General features: G+C 48.8%; 1 protein-coding gene across 1 annotated transcript in view; it reads right to left on the bottom strand.

Annotated features, from left to right (window-relative positions):
• LOC128405950 (four and a half LIM domains protein 1-like) overlaps positions 1–17,127 on the bottom strand; it is a 44,057-nt gene extending 26,930 nt beyond the window's left edge. The window contains exon 1 of the mRNA XM_053373003.1: positions 17,052–17,127. Coding sequence (XP_053228978.1) covers positions 17,052–17,073 — 22 coding nt within the window. The 5' untranslated portion in view covers positions 17,074–17,127. The remainder of the gene's footprint in view (positions 1–17,051) is intronic.
• Between the last annotated feature and the right edge of the window lie 543 nt (positions 17,128–17,670).

Genomic DNA, 17,670 nt, shown 5'->3' with positions numbered 1-17,670 from the left:
GAGGCCTGTCAGGCCCCGCCCTGGGCCAGGTGGTAAGTGGCAAGAGCAGGGCCCTCAGGCACTCACTCAGGGGAGTTCTCCTGGGCAGCGGCAGCAAGCAGCACACAGTCCTTATGGGGCTTCAGGCCCCGCCCCAGGCCAGATGGTAAGTGGCAGGAAGGAGCAGGGCCCTCAGGCACTCACTCAGGGGAGTCCTCCTGGGCAGCAGGCAGCAAGCAGCACGCAGTCCTTATGAGGCTTCAGGCCCCGCCCCAGGCCAGATGGTAAGTGGCAGGAAGGAGCAGGGCCCTCAGGCACTCACACAGGGGAGTCCTCCTGGGCAGCAGGCAGCAAGCAGCACGCAGTCCTTATGAGGCTTCAGGCCCCACCCCAGGCCAGATGGTAAGTGGCAAGAGCAGGGCCCTCAGGCACTCACTCAGGGGAGTCCTCCTGGGCAGCAGGCAGCAAGCAGCACGCAGTCCTTATGAGGCTTCAGGCCCCGCCCCAGGCCAGATGGTAAGTGGCAGGAAGGAGCAGGGCCCTCAGGCACTCACTCAGGAGAGTCCTCCTGGGCAGCAGGCAGCAAGCACCACGCAGTCCTTATGAGGTTCAGGCCCCGCCCCAGGCCAGATGGTAAGTGGCAGGAAGGAGCAGGGCCCTCAGGCACTCACACAGGGGAGTCCTCCTGGGCAGCAGGCAGCAAGCAGCACGCAGTCCTTATGAGGCTTCAGGCCCCACCCCAGGCCAGATGGTAAGTGGCAAGAGCAGGGCCCTCAGGCACTCACTCAGGGGAGTCCTCCTGGGCAGCAGGCTGCAAGCAGCACGCAGTCCTTATGAGGCTTCAGGCCCCGCCCCAGGCCAGATGGTAAGTGGCAAGAGCAGGGCCCTCAGGCACTCACTCAGGGGAGTCCTCCTGGGCAGCAGGCAGCAAGCAGCACGCAGTCCTTATGAGGCTTCAGGCCCCGCCCCAGGCCAGATGGTAAGTGGCAAGAGCAGGGCCCTCAGGCACTCACTCAGGGGAGTCCTCCTGGGCAGCAGGCTGCAAGCAGCACGCAGTCCTTATGAGGCTTCAGGCCCCGCCCCAGGCCTGAAGCCTTCAACCTTGCTGACATCCTCTTCACGTTGACCCGCGGAGGAAGGTTTCCTTTTGGGAAGACTAAAATCCTCCCCCCCCCTTTTTATTACAGGATGGTAAAAAAAATTAATATGCTATGAATTGGGCCCAGTGGATGTCATCCCGGGGGTCCCAGTCACCAGCCTGGCTGCTGCATTATGTTAGAATTTTTATGCAGCCGATGCTGCTGGTGTGATTAATATAAATCACATGAGATGTCTGAGAAGAGTGTGATAACGGAAGACTGTCTTATCTCTTCCGTCTGAGCATGTTATTGTAACTGTACTTTCACTTTTGCAGTATGCAACAGTTGTTGTTCTGCCAGAGCTTGGAGAACACAGACGTGATTATGGATTGTCTGTATAGAATCTAAATAAAATGTAGTTTAGATCTACGGATGTTTCTTTCTTCTTGCTGTGTGATGCTAGAAGACTTGTGTGCACTTTTCAGATGAAAAGTGTCGCAGAGAGGCACTATGGAGATGAAGGGACATGCCATTCCAGAGACGTGCCTACTGGGAGACGCTCAGAGGTCGGGGGGGGGGGTTGCCATTTCCCCCAGAGCGTTTTTCCAACACATTTTGGATTAGTTTAAGTTTCCAGGTCACCTTCCAAGGTAGCCCCACGTAGAGCGCATTGCAGTAGTCCAAGCGGGAGATAACCAGAGCATGCACTGCTCTGGGCAGGTGGGGTCTCATCCTGTGTCCCAGATGGAGCTGCCCTGGACACAGAATGGACCTGTGCCCCCATGGGTCCAAAATGACCCCCAGGCTGTGCAGCTGGTCCTTCAGGGGCACAGTTGCCCCATTCAGGACCAGGGAGTCCCTCACACACGCACACACACCCTGTCCCCCCAACAGAATACTTTTGTCTTGTCAGAATTCAAGAAGTTGATGTTGAAGAATCGTCACTTTGACACTGGCAATTTTTGCTTCTTCCAGTACAGTTTGCCTGTGTCTTCCCAAATTCTTCGGAGAACCCGTTGATGGAATCTTTCAAGGAGTTGGAGACAGCGTTGATAAGTGGTCTGTGTTTCACAAGCAGACAGTCAGGTTGGTAGTACCATAGCAAATTTGGTTTTTTCTGCAAATGTCCCGGTCCTCAAACACTCTGCCCTTCAATCGGGAGAAAGCTGCACTCGCAGAGTTCAGGTAGTGCTGGATTTCGGCATCAACATCGGCCCTTGTGGAAAGAGAACTGCCCAGGTAGGAGAAGTGATTGACATTTCCCAACGTTACATGGATCAATAAACACCTAACTGGGTGATTCTCGACAAGGAGACCATCACAGCAGAGAACAGGAAACCAACGTTTAAAAAAAAACAGCCAGGAGGACCTCTTGGACACGGAAAAAATATCTTTGAAACCCCACGTTCTGAAAGACGGTGTTTGAGATCTAGCATGGGGCCTGGGAGGTTGTCGGAATCAAGTCAAGCCTTCTCTTCTCCCAAACAAGGGCTTGAAATATCCAAAATATGCTGTTCCAGGGCCAGCTCTGTGCGGCCTTGTAAACCAAACAGTTTTGTTTGTCCGTTGACTTTTCCGTCTCTTTCTAAGAAGTCCTGGTTGTTCAGGATCCAAAGAATCCATTGCCTAGGTGCTGTACTTTTCCATGTATAAGACTAGGGTTTTTTTTTTACTTTAAAAAATGTTTTAAAAGGGGCCCTGTTTTCTTAAATTTGAGTCCCCCAAAATAGGGGGCATCTTATACACGGGAGCGTGTTATACACGGAAAAATACGGCAATTGGATGTTCTTTGATTTTATGGTCTTTTTAGAATGGGAGGTCACACATAATAGCCAATAGCCTAGCTGCTGTGCTTCTCAATATTCTCTGGTCGGCCGCTATTATTTTCTCCATCCTCAAAAAAAACCTCAACAACTTTCCTCCCTAAAAAAAGGTCTCCCACTTAGACCTGAACCCCCCAAAAAACAGGCTTTCCTCCTCCCAAAAAGGGGGTAGATCACTGCCAGTTTTTAACTCTGTGAGTAGATCACAGTCTCTTGGGAGTTGGCCACCCCTGCGATAGGGAACCCACTTAAGGTCTCTAGATGCTGTGCTCTTGGGTACTCCATACAGGAAAAAGGAGCGGTGTGGGTTTTTTATAACATGATGTGAGTCCCAGCAGCTCTTTGCAGAGCGGGACGGCCCGTTTTGCTTCCTAGTCCACTAAGGAACACATTGCTTCCATTCCAGCTATGTTAACCTTGACCTGTCTCCCATTCATCAGGCCAGCCGCCACCTCATCCATCAAGAGACTGGACACAGGAGAAAGACAAACTCCCAGGGTTTTCCCAACAGTTCACATTCTTGGCTAAAATTGCTCTGGGCATTGATCGTCTTTCTTTCTTTCTTAAAATATTTTTTATTAGTTTTTGTTTTTCAAAAATATTTTTTATTGGTGTTTTCATGTATACATCCTCTAACAATATTTCTCTAACAATTTTCCATATCCCCCCCTCCTCACCTGGACTGCCCTCATATTCCCATTTTGTTTTATTTCCATATTACTCACCCTGCGTGTTGTTTCCCAAAATCTCCCCAATGCATATAGTCTTGCTTTTGGTTATACACAATTGTGTTGGTTTATTCAAACCCTGCCAGTGAGTCCAATTCTTTATGTTGTCTCTTCATATATGTTGTAAATGGTTCTCATTCTCTTTTAAAGTCATTGTTATCTGTCAGGGAACTGACATCAGAGATTAGCGGAGAGGGAAGCCGCTCCGATGATGCAGGGGAGGGAACTAGCAAGGAGAGAGAGAGAGCTTCCGCTGGGGAAGGAAACCAAGGTGACACCAGGAAGAAAGGGGAGGCTGAGAGTACTTCGGAGGGAAGGCTCCTAGACTCTTCCAGTGAGATCAGTGGGGAGAGCGCAGGACCTCCGCTTGGCACGCCTACTCTGCGCAGAAGGCTTCCACGCAGAGAAGCTAGGCGGAGACTGGCTGTCAAGGAGTTTTTATGTTGGAAGAAGTTCAGGAAACGCCCACTGACGGATTCTGCCAGTGATTAAGACAGTCGCGTTGTAAGGCGCTGTCAAACTAGGGAAAGGTTTCGCTATACAACCCGCTTGGAGCAGCAAGGAGTTTTACGCATAAGCAACCCCAATTCCCATTACAGCAATCCGTCAGTCCTCTAAGTTGCTTGCGCGCAGAGAAGCAGGGGCAGCATCATGAGTCAAACTGGAGGAGCCGGCGCCGGAGAGGGGGGCAGAGGAGGACCTACTCTGGAGGAGAGAAACAGAGAGTTGGAGCAGCAACTCGCCCTACTAGCGGCGCGGCTGGATGAAAGGCGCACTCAGGATGCCCAGGGGAAGCCCACCCCCATCGCAAGGAAGGTACCGGGACTAGTGCAGAAGTTTGGGGGCAATCCCAGAGACTATAATGCATTTAAGACAGAAGTGCAGTATGCGCTGGACCTGCAGTACGAGGACTTTGTAGACGATGCAGGGAGGGTAGCCTTCATGGTAGGGCATCTGGAAGGGCGCGCCAGAGATTGGATCCAACCCTTGATGGCGTCGGAGAATGCTGCCTTGAAGGATTTGAGAAAATTTTTTAGCGCCATGGACCATATGTTCTCGAGTGATGTGGAGCAGAGCGTGACCCGCAAAGAACTGATGGGGTGCAAACAAGGGAACCAATCAGTGAGAGAGTACTGGTCGCGATTTGCGATGCTGATCCATAGACTTGGGTGGGAACTGGGTTCGGCGCCAGTGCAAATGTTATTTGAGGAAGGATTATCCCCTTGGGTAAAAGATGAACTCTCCCGCGCGCCCCGCCCGGAATCGATGGACCAGCTGACCAAAATGGCGCTGGCTGTGGGAGTACGCCAAGAGGCGCGCGCTCTAGAAAGGCGGGAAGGGAGAGCAGAGCGTTGGTATGACTACCGCATTCCGGACGTGCCTGAGCCACCCGCGCCGCCCGCGGAACCAATGGAGATTGGAGGAGCGCGAGCGCGCGGGGTTTCAAACTCCAGCGAGGTTCGCAAGAAGGAGGGGAAAACGACTAAGAAGTGCTTTCTCTGCCAGCAGCCGGGACATTTTGCCAGAGTCTGCCCTCAGAAAAAGGTGTGGCAAGGAATGGTGGGGGCAGTTGGGGGGGAGGAGGAAGGAAATAAAGAGCAGGGAAACGGGAATGCTTGGCTGCCCGAGAGTGGGCACAGCAGCCAGGTGAGCAACCAGTAAAGGTGCCCAAACCAGACCCTCCCCGAGCGGCCATAGCCATAGAGGTGATACTAGAACTCCCTAATGGACACCCAATTAAGGTGAAGGCGTTGCTGGATTCAGGCAGCTCTTGTAACTTTTTTAGCAGGGATTTTGCACTAGAGCACCAGCTCCAAGTAGTGCCTCTAGAACACCCCCTGCAAGTAACGACCATTGATGGGAGAGAACTCCTGGGAGGGGAAGTGACCCACCAGACACCCCCCCCCATGAAAATGAGGGTCGCCAGACACACTGAGACAATTGCCTTTCACGTAGCCACACTAGCAGGACCACCAATCATACTGGGAATGAGTTGGCTGGCACTGCACGATCCAGTGGTGGGATGGCACCAGCGGACAGTCACCTTTGGATCTGCTCACTGCGTGGAGCACTGCCATGGAGGGGAGACCCAGAGGATGGCAGTAGCAAGGGTGGCAGGGATGGCGGCAGGGGAAAAGGGGAGAATACCATCTCAGTACGCAGACCTGGAAGAAGTCTTCAGTGAGAAGGAGGCTGATAAACTACCCCCTCACAGGCCCTTTGACTGTCAAATCAACCTACTCCCAGGGGCTCAGCTGCCCGTGGGTAAGCTGTACGCCATGTCAGACAGGGAGATGCAGGAGTTGCGGAACTTTATTGACAAGAACCTGAAGAGGGGTTTCATACGAGAATCAAGGGCGGTGGGGGGCAGTCCAGTGTTCTTTGTGGACAAGAAAGACTCTAAAGAGCCCAGATTGGTCGTAGATTACCGGAGTTTGAACCTGGTGTCAGAACCAGTGACATTTCCAATGCCCAGAATTGATGATATTTTGGCCAGGGTAAGGAAAGGGAAGGTCTTTACCAAGTTGGACCTTCGGGGGGCGTACAATTTGATAAGGATGAGGGAGGGGGATGAATGGAAAACCACCATGTTCACCCCTCTGGGGGCCTTTGAGTACTTAGTTATGCCCTTCGGATTACAATCAGGCTCAAGCACATTTCAAGCCTTCATGCACCACGTGCTGGGGTCCCTGCTGTACAAGAATTGCGTGGCTTTCTTGGACGATGTACTAATCTACTCGGAGAACGAAGAGCAGCATATAAAAGACGTCAGGGAAGTGCTGAAAAGACTGCAGGAGCACCAGCTGTGGGTCAAGCTGGAGAAGTGCCAATTCCATGCCCGAGAGGTGGAGTTCCTGGGTTACAGGTTGTCTGACAAAGGCTTAGCCATGGACCCAGGCAAGGTGCAAGCGGTGCTAGAATGGAGGACTCCCAAGAACCGGAAGGACGTGCAGAGGTTCCTGGGGTTTGGGAACTTCTATAGGAAGTTCATCAAGAACTTCGCCCACTTAACGGCACCCATAACCGATTGCCTCAGCAGCAAGAAGAAGTTTGAATGGACGGAAGAGGCTCAGCAGTCCTTTGAAAAGCTAAAGAGGGCGTTCGCTTCGGAAGAGCAACTCTTACACGTGGATCTGCAGAAGCCGATGAGGCTGGAGACAGACGCGTCAGACAGAGCGGTGGGAGCAGTACTGCTCCAACCGGGAAATCGGGGAGAGTGGAAGCCGTGCGCCTTTTTCTCAAGGAAGCTGAACAAGTCAGAACAAAACTACACGGTGTATGACAGGGAACTGCTGGCCATTCATGAGGCTTTTCGCCGCTGGAGACATTTTCTAATAGGTGCACAGCACAAGATCCAGGTGTGCACGGACCATAAGAACCTGGAATATTGGAGGACTGCGCGAGTCCTGAACCAAAGACAGGTGCGGTGGGCACAGGACATTTCCAAGTTTTTTTTTGAGATTAGGTACGTGCCGGGGAAGGAAAACGTCAGAGCAGACGCTCTCTCTCGCAAACCGGAGTACTTGGAAGGAGAGGAAGTATCAGAAGTGCGTCATGTCATACCCGAGGACCGATGGGTGTGTGTGGGAGTGTTGGTAGGGAGACAAGAACTAGCCGGTTTAACGAGGGATGACCAGTACGCCCAAACCAAAATCAGGGAGATTCGAGATGCCGAAAATCAGGGGCGTTTTGAGGTTAAGGAGGGGGCTTTGTACTATAAGGGTGCGTTGTACATACCGGAAGGGGACTTGAGGAGAAGAATACTCAAACAACTGCATGACAACCCCACGGCGGGACATTTCGGTCAACACAAGACCATGTTGCTTGTCACCAGGCAGTTCTGGTGGCCAAGGGTAAGGGAGGATGTGCGGGAATACGTACGGGGGTGCGAGTGCTGCCAGCGGGCTAAAGGGGAAAGGGCAGCACCCACGGGGTTACTGGAACCTTTGCCCACACCAGAAAGACCATGGGAAGGGGTATCAATTGATTTTATGACTGATTTACCCAAGTCCAGGGGGAAAACAGCAGTCATGGTGGTAGTTGACTTGATGACTAAAATGTGCCATTTTATTGCTTGCTCGCATGCAGTGACTGCAGAGGAAACAGCTAGGCTGTTTGTAGATCACGTCTTCAGGTTGCATGGCGCCCCCTTGAGGGTTTTATCCGACAGAGGCCGCCAATTTACTTCCAGATTCTGGAGGAAGCTTATGAGTCTGCTGGAAGTTGAAGTTAGTTTCTCGACGGCCAGGCACCCAGAGACCAATGGACAAGCAGAAAGAGCTAATAGCATACTTCAACAGTATCTACGCTGCTACGTCAACGAAAGGGAGAACGATTGGGTGGACAAACTAGCGCTGGCTGAATTTGCATACAATAATGCGGAACATGTGTCCACGGGCATGAGTCCATTCATGGCCAATTACGGGTGTCATCCCAGGGCCTTCCCAGGGGAGGAGGGGGGAAGGTGGAGTGTACCGGCAGCCGAACAATTTGTGGAAGAAATGGAGGCTTTACACCAACAACTTAAGGTTAACCTGGAGAGGGCGAAGGAAGCGTACAAGAGGCAGGCAGACAAGCACCGCAGAGAAGGGGAAACTATAAGAGTGGGGGACCAGGTGTGGTTGTCTACCCAAGAGTTACCGTTCAAAGGGGGGTGTAAGAAACTACGGTCAAGGCGATTGGGACCTTTCGAGGTAACACAACAGGTTAATCCTGTGACCTTTAGACTCAGATTCCCCACCAACATGAAACTGCACCCGGTGTTCCACCGGTCCTTACTCTCACCGTACAGGGAAGGATCTCTGGGACAAGAAAGAGAAACACCCAGGCATCCCCGGGTAGAGGAAAGGGAACTCAGTGGTCATGCAGCTGAAATTCTCGATTCAAGGTGGAGAGGGAGGAGGGTGGAATATTTGGTGGCGTGGGAGGGGGAGCCCGAATCGGAGAACACTTGGGTTCCTGCAGAAGAGATCAGGGAGGAGTATCTGCAGGAGGAGTTTCATCGCAGGTTCCCAAGGAAGCCCAAGCCATTAGAGAGGTTCTGGGAGGAGCAATTTGGCAACACGGAGGATGAAGAAGAGTTTGTGGGATTTCCCGCCTCAGAAGCGGAGGAAGGGGAGAGATCCGAGGAAGAGGAATCTGACTGGGGAGATTGGGCAGAGGAAAGAGAGAACAGCAGGTGGAGAGCGGTGTTGGAATCATCTGAGGAGGAGGATAGCTCCTTCCGGGGTTTTCCCGCTTCACCGTCCCCGGGACGGACGGGGGAGGGGGAGGGGCCTGGGAGGGAGGTGGATGTCAGGGAACTGACATCAGAGATTAGCGGAGAGGGAAGCCGCTCCAATGATGCAGGGGAGGGAACTAGCAAGGAGAGAGAGAGAGCTTCCGCTGGGGAAGGAAACCAAGGTGACACCAGGAAGAAAGGGGAGGCTGAGAGTACTTCGGAGGGAAGGCTCCTAGACTCTTCCAGTGAGATCAGTGGGGAGAGCGCAGGACCTCCGCTTGGCACGCCTACTCTGCGCAGAAGGCTTCCGCGCAGAGAAGCTAGGCGGAGACTGGCTGTCAAGGAGTTTTTATGTTGGAAGAAGTTCAGGAAACGCCCACTGACGGATTCTGCCAGTGATTAAGACAGTCGCGTTATAAGGCGCTGTCAAACTAGGGAAAGGTTTCGCTATACAACCCGCTTGGAGCAGCAAGGAGTTTTACGCATAAGCAACCCCACTTCCCATTACATTATCCTTTTCATGTAATTTATCTGTTAATTTTGCCAGTTCTGCATATTCCATAAGTTTCCCTTGCCATTGTTCTTTCGTTGGTATTTCTTCTGTCTTCCAAGCTTGTGCTAATATAATTCTTGCCGCTGTTGTTGCAGACATAAATCATTTCCAATTTCCTTTTTTTTTCTAAATCTTGATCTAAAATTCCTAGGAGGAATGCTTCTGGTTTCTTAACAAAAGTCTTTAAAAACATTTTTTCCAATTCATTATATATAATTTCCCAATAATTTCTAACCCTTTTGCATTCCCACCACATATGATAAAATGTACCATATTTTTCTTTACATTTCCAACAGGTTTTAGATCACTTTTTATACTTTTTTGCCACTTTCTCTGGCGTAATATACCATCTATACATCATTTTAATATAATTCTCTTTCAATAAAATACAGTCTGTAAATTTTAAATTCACCTTCCACATCTTTTCTCAGTCTTCAAGTTGTATATTGTGACCTAAATCCTGAGCCCACTTTATTTGTGCTGACTTTACCATTTCATCCAGCATTTCCCCATATAACAGGAGATGATACATTTTTTAAAAGTAATTTCGTATCACTCTCAATTATCTCTTTTGGTAAGTTTGACACTGTGTAGCTGAGACCTTTCTTATTGTCTTCCTTAAACTGTTGGTTTAATTGTCTATGATGTAACCAACTTTGCAATGTAGTCTTTAGTTCCTCATATTCTTTCAGCTTCAACCCTTTCTCCACCTCTATTAATAATTCTCTGTATGTCGGCCAATTTCCTCTCTTGCTAAGAGGTGTTAATGCTAATGCTTCCACCAGCGAGAGCCACCATGGAGTTTTGGGTTCTAAAAAGGACGTTGATCTTCTTTCAAGCAACATCAGATCCTAGATTCAGGGGTTTTGGAACTCAAAGTTCAATGACAGATCTACAAGGCCAAACTGATCCCCAGAGAGAGCATGCTGCGAGAAAACACCCCAAAGAGAAAACAACAGAACGCTACTAGCGATCACATCCAGCTCCCAAGTTAAAATAGTTTAATGCCTCATCAGAGATTTGCAACCTCTCCTAGACGGCGACAGTTCCCTTTCCCAAGCTCTGGGAGGAAGACCTTTCCTCGCCTACTGTCAGCCGCCCAATCTTAAACAACTCCTCACCCACAATCATACAGACTTAACATGGAAACGGGTACCAGAGCCTACAATAAACCCAGGTGCCAACTTTGCTGCCCACACACGCCTGGATTGCACCATTGCTGGACCCAACAACACCAAACATCCCATACCTGAAGGAGCATCTCCATCCATTGTTCTACCCGGACACTGAGGTCCAGCGCCAAGGGCCTTCTGGTGGTTACCTCACTGCAAGAAGCCAAGTTACAGGGAACCAGGCAGAAGGCTTTCTCCGTAGTGGCGCCCACCCCATGGAACGCCCTCCCACCAGATGTCAAAGAGAAAAACAACTACCAGACTTTTAGAAGACATCTGAAGGCTTTTAATGTTTAGGGAAGCTTTTAATGTTTGATGGACTATTGTATTTTAATCTTTTGTTGGAAGCCGCCCAGAGTGGCTGGGGAAACCCAGCCAGATGGGCGGAGTATAAATAAATTATCATCATCATCATCATCTCAGGCCTATTTCATGGCTCACCTTCAAACACTGTATATGGCCAGGGGTCAGCAATTTTTTTCCGCAGGGGGCCGGTCCACTGTCCCTCAGACCTTGTGGGGGGCCGGACTAGTGGTTTTTTTGGGGGGGGGGAATGAACGAATTCCTATGCCCCACAAATAACCCAGAGATGCATTTTAAATAAAAGGACACATTCTACTCATGTCAAAGCACGCTGATTCCTGGACCATTCGCAGGCCGGACTGAGAAGGCGATTGGACTGAATCTGGCCCCTGGGCCTTTGTTTGCCTACCCATGGTGTAGCCAGTGGTGTCCAAACTTTTTTCAAAGAGGGCCAGATTTGATGAAGTGAAGGGCTGTGATCAAAGGGCCAACCAAAGTTGTTGAGTTTTTTTAGGATTTAGGAGCCAAATTAAACTGACTTGTGGGCCAGATTAGGCCCCTGAGACGGACTTGGGCCATGCCTGGTGTATGCCATCAAATGCCAGCAGTGCCCTTTGGCTCTGTATATTGGACCAACAGGCTAAACCCAGCACCAGAGGATAAATGGGCATCAATCCGACATCGGGAATCACAAGACAGAGAAGCCAGGAGGAGAAAGCTTCCGTCTCCCAGGACATTCAATACAGGATCTCCAAGCAGCTATCTTATGACAAAAGAATTTCAGAAATAGACTTGAAGGAGAAGTGGCTGAATTGCAACTTATTACTCAACTGAAAACGATGGAGAGACCTGGTCTGAATAGAGATATTGGATTCCTGTCTCATTACATGTGCTAATCATCTGCATACTATCCCTAGCTTTTTCCTGTAGGACTAATTGCAGTCATTCACAGTCGCCCACAGGTTGACCAAACCCATTGAGTCCTACTACCCTTCGGAGAAAAACCCTACCCTCCCTCTATATATCAGGGTCTGGTGACTTGACAGATTAGAGAACTGGGCCAAAACAAACAAGATGAATTTTAACAGGGAGAAATGTAAAGTATTGCACTTGGGCAAAAAAAACGAGAGGCACAAATACAAGATGGGTGACACCTGGCTTGAGAGCACTACATGGGAAAAGGATCTAGGAGTCTTGGTTGACCACAAACTTGACATGAGCCAACAGTGTGACGCGGCAGCTAAAAAAGCCAATGCAATTCTGGGCTGCATCAATAGGAGTATAGCATCTAGATCAAGGGAAGTAATAGTGCCACTGTATTCTGCTCTGGTCAGACCTCACCTGGAGTACTGTGTCCAGTTCTGGGCACCACAGTTCAAGAAGGACACTGACAAACTGGAACGTGTCCAGAGGAGGGCAACCAAAATGGTCAAAGGCCTGGAAATGATGCCTTATGAGGAACGGCTAAGGGAGCTGGGCATGTTTAGCCTGGAGAAGAGGAGGCTAAGGGGTGATATGATAGCCATGTTCAAATATATAAAAGGATGTCACATAGAGGAGGGAGAAAGGTTGTTTTCTGCTGCTCCAGAGAAGCGGACACGGAGCAATGGATCCAAACTACAAGAAAGAAGATTCCACCTAAACATTAGGAAGAACTTCCTGACAGTAAGAGCTGTTCGACAGTGGAATTTGCTGCCAAGGAGTGTGGTGGAGTCTCCTTCTTTGGAGGTCTTTAAGCAGAGGCTTGACAACCATATGTCAGGAGTGCTCTGATGGTGTTTCCTGCTTGGCAGGGGGTTGGACTCGATGGCCCTTGTGGTCTCTTCCAACTCTATGATTCTATGATTCCATGACTTCTCCTTCCACTAAATATCAGGGTCTGGGGACTTCTGGTTCAGTGTATCTGAAGAAGTCTGCCTGCGCACGACAGCTAAGTGTTATTATCATTAAATACAAGGATTAAGAAGGTGTCAATCATGGAGGCGCAGGTCTGTAATCCTGGACAAGCAGAGGAAGGTTTCAGTTCTGGAACCATAAAATCACCCGTCTCCTACTACCCTTCTGAGAAATACCCCACTCCACCCTCCTAGTATATGTAACGGTCTAGTGACTTCTGCTTCCATGTATCTGAAGAAGGGGGCCTGCACACGAAGCTTGGACTCAGAACAAACTGAGTTGTTCTCTAAGGTGCTACTGGACAATTTTTTTTTTTATTTCGGCTAATTTTGATCATCTGCATAATACCCATTGAGTTCTACTACCCTGCGTAGAAAAACCCCGCCCCACCCTCCCACTATATATCACGGCCTGGTAATAATAATAACAAATAATAAACTTTGATTTGTATCCCACCCTCCTCGGACGAAACCGGGCTCAGGGCGGCTAACACCAAATATGTAACATTGGTATAAAATCAAACAATAATGAAATTACCTCCTGAAAACAAGTCAGGATCAAATTAAAACCTAGTTAGATGGCTTACAGCAGGATTAGGGTTGGGAACAGTAAACGCTCATCAGGCCCAACTGTTTACGCTGTTCTTATATGGGCCTGGGAGAATGCTGGGAGACCTCTTTTTTCATACTAGTTCTTATACAGACTTTGGTTTCCATGTATCTGAAGAAGGGCACCTGCACACGAAAGCTTAGACCCAGAACAAACTGAGTTGGTCTCTAAGGCGCTGCTGGACAATTTTTTAAATTTTTAATTTATTTCAAACAGTGTTAGATCCAGACAGAGAACAAATCTGGAGCAGGGGCTGCCAGACTGCCATTCCTGTCTGAAGCTCTCACAGCTACAGGGTCAGGCCTGCAAGCTCAGAACAAGAGAAGTAAGCAAGCGGGGGGGCTACGCAGAGCACCCCTTTCTAAGGTCCGGGACAGCCAAGTAAAACCAATGTGTTCATGGCTAACTTGTTTCTGCAATGTTCTCTCCCACCCACCCTCCCTCCAATCTAAATATAGGCCCATGACCCCATTGTTTCCTGAGTTGCTTGCCCTTTCACTCGATTACCCGGAATTTGGTCTGGCTATATACCAAGTATTTTGCGTTGTGGCAATGGTTTGCAGAACACATTCAACAAATGGGAGGGTGGGCAACTGGTAAGCAAATAGCTTGCGGGGGGGTCAAATGTCTCTGGAAGGATGCGAAACAATTTCTGCAGCCTCCATCCGTCCATCAGCAGGCAAAGTGGGATTGAAGCATGAACTGCAAACGCCAGTCCTATAGCACAGGAGTACAGCTAGAGTGAATGAGCACCAAAGTGCTTATGGAAGACAGAGACAAGGGGCCAAGCTGTGAGCCCACCCAAGCACATGTTAAAGAAAATTCTGGGTTGAGAGACTACTCAACAGCCCAGCTCGTTGGGGTGCGAGTCCCCCGTGGGTCCATGCGGTCAGTAAAAGAAGGAAATTCCAGTCAAGTAATTTGGAGCAAAACAGCAGTCGTTAGACTTTGATCCTTTATTGTTGTGCAACAGGTTCAAATGGCAGTAAGAACCCCGAGCATTGGGGCGACATTGACTTTTAAAACTTTCCCACAGTATCCCAGAATACAGTTTGCACAACATCATCTATACGTCAATGCTACACCACTAAAACCATCAGAAAGGGGAGGGTTACACAAGATTAGCACAGACAAATAGGTCTTACGTACCCACCACCCAAAAGTACAATAAAACTTCCTTTGCATGTCTGGAGCCTGAGGCAAGTCTGGTGATGAGATTTCGCTTCCCTTGGCAAACAATGAGCCCTGCAATTGTCACCTCTGGGCATTTCCTGGGGTAGGAGGTGTGTATACATGTCTTCACACTTGGAGAGGTGGCAGGGGAAAGAGTCCTTTTTCCAAGGGCAAAATAGCTTTGGAATGGAGGAAACTGGCAAAGGGGTTGATTTTATATGATTTTTTAAAGCTGGGCATCTTCCCTGATTTGTCAAGTCGAAGGGATACATTCAAGCATAATATTTGTAACATTTAACAACTTTAAAGATGTGGGGCCCCCCCGTCATTTCCGTAACAGAAGTTAACACCCTTTCTCTCGCCCTCTACCTCAGTCTACCTGATCTGTAATATGGATCCAGTAACATCACCCTAGGAAGCCGCTTGGTACCAGGTCAGGATATTTGTCCACTGAGCTCCATACGCATAAAGGCAGCAGGTCTCGGGGTTTTTTGATTCAAATGCGACTTCAGGTGTTTTTAAGTGGTGGTTCCAGGGGTATAGCTTGGGGCTTTCCTGCATGCAAAGTTTCTAAGGCAATTTTTTTCTGTACCACCCTGTGTCCCAAACACATCATTGCACCTAGAGGCCAATCTCCCTTCAGTAGAATTACGGATCTTGCACAGGACATTTAACTTGTGGCTTCGCCTAAGCTCAAATCCCCCTGATCTAATATCCCTAGTGCTGCAAGATTGTCCCAAGAGCGCCTGGACTCAAATGGTCTATCCAAAACTTCACTCTTTGGGTTTTAGTAAAGCAGTCTAATTTGTCTACGCTTAATGATATAAATGATCACTGCAGATGGTGACAGCAGTCACGAAATTAAGAGAGACCTGCTTCTTGGGAGAAAAACAATGACAAACCTAGACAGCATCTTAAAAAGCAGAGACATCACCTTGCCAACAAAGGTCCGTATAGTTAAAGCCATGGTTTTCCCAGTAGTGATGTATGGAAGTGAGAGCTGGACCATAAAGAAGGCTGATCGCCAAAGAATGAGTGCTGTTGAATTCTGGTGCTGGAGGAGACTCTTGAGAGTCCCATGGACTGCAAGAAGATCAAACGTATCCATTCTGAAGGAAATCAGCCCTGAGTGCTCACTGGAAGGACAGATCCTGAAGCTGAGGCTCCAATACTTTGGCCACCTCATGAGAAGAGAAGACTCCCTGGGAAAAACCCTGATGTTGGGAAAGATGGAGGGCACAAGGAGAAGGGGATGACAGAGGACGAGATGGTTGGACAGTGTTCTCGAAGCTACCAGCATGAGTTTGACCAAACTGCGGGAGGCAGTGGAAGACAGGAGTGCCTGGCGTGCTCTGGTCCATGGGGTCACAAAGAGTCGGACACGACTAAATGACAACAAAATTTAAAAGAATGACGGCTAAGGAGTTTAGTGGAGAGTCTAAGCAGGGACAAGGCTGTCCCGGAAGCTTCTCTCTGTCCTGTCTCCTGCAAAAAGGATCTGGCAGTTGTTTAGAGCCCAGTCCATGAGCTGCATTTGAAGTTAGTGATAGGCCTGCTTGATTGCCCTTTACCAGCTCTTATACTTACTCCAACTCCTCGAAAGATTCTGTTAACGGGGTCTCCGGAAAATTTGACACTTCACTTGGGAAGACAGGCGAACTAATGCCAGTATACTGGAAGAAGCAGAACCTCTGCCTACTAGGGCAGTTCATAAAAAACTTTTTTTTAAAAAAAAATGCCAGCTCCAAAGGTCTTATCTTACTACACTAGGGATTATATAGCTATCTCTGAAATTTCATGCATATCAGTTAATACAGGCATGGCCCAACTTGGCCCTCCAGCTGTTTTGGGACTACAACTCCCGTCATCCCAAGCTCACAGGACCAGTGGTCAGGGATGATGGGCATTGTAATCCCAAAGCAGCTGGAGGGCCACGTTTGGCCATGCCTGAGTTAATATCTTGACCCTGCTCCACTGAAAAGCATTGGGTGTTCAGTAGGGCGGTTCATAAAAAACTCTTTTTTAAAAACATGCCTGCTCCAAAGGTCTTATCTTACTACATTAGGGATTATACAGCTATACCTGAAATTTCATGCATATCAGTTAATATCTTGACCCTGCTCCGCTGAATTGAAATTTCAGCCTCCACGGCATAGGAAAACGGCCAAGTAAACAGCTCTTTTCATGGAGGAGGGTCAAGATATCAACTGATATGCATGAAATTTCAGATACAGTTATATAATCCCTAGTGTAGCAAGATAAGACCTTTGGAGCAGGCATTTTCAAAAAAGAGGTTTTTTTGAACTGCCCTACTGCCCACTCCTACCTTCCCTGGAAGGAATATCATCGCACAGAGGGTCCCCTTATTTGCTGGAAAGCCCCTCCAGCTCAAATGAAGAATTTCCAGCACAGCGAAATCCTGGTGAAAGAGCAAGCAAGCCAGCCCGAACTCTTGCCCAAAGCACAAAAGGCAATGAAAAGTCATATATATATTTGGGGCGCAGAGGAGGGTTACCTGCGTGCCTGTGATAAGCCATCCTTCAGCGAGGACCAATTCCCAACCAGCCCTACTTTAGGAGCTCAGCTGATAAAGAGCATGTCTCAGTTTGAGAGTTCAGGGAGGCTATTAATATGGGGGCGGGGGCCACCAGGAGATGTCCACACCCCTTTGCCCCAGACTGGTGGCCCTCATACCACAGAAAACATCTTACCATTTTAGGTGATCTCAGGGGAGAAGAATAGGGCACCACCAACAGGATATAAATACCTGCCCAGCTACTTCAGTCTCCAAAAACGTCCAAAACGCTGAGTAGCCCCTGTAGGAATCTGAGCCCTCTCGGTGGGGGTGCATAATTTCGGGAAGTTTTGAACAGCTGTCTTTTTAATTTTTTGTTGGATGCAGCTTGGAGCGGCTGGGGAGAGCCAGCCAGATGGACGGGGCAGAAATGATAAATTATTATTATTATTATTATTATTATTATTATTATTATTATTATTATTATGGTTCAGGCAACTTCGCTGATGAGCTAATGTGAGTGCTCGTAGGCGGTTGTGTTATATTGGGAAATGAAACATTTGTGGTTTGATTTCTTTTGTAGAGCATTTTGAATGCTGTTTAAATACTGTTTTATTCA

Source organism: Podarcis raffonei, chromosome W (assembly GCF_027172205.1).
Source record: "Podarcis raffonei isolate rPodRaf1 chromosome W, rPodRaf1.pri, whole genome shotgun sequence".
NCBI lineage: Eukaryota > Metazoa > Chordata > Lepidosauria > Squamata > Lacertidae > Podarcis > Podarcis raffonei.
This window is presented reverse-complemented; position numbering and strand designations above follow the sequence as displayed.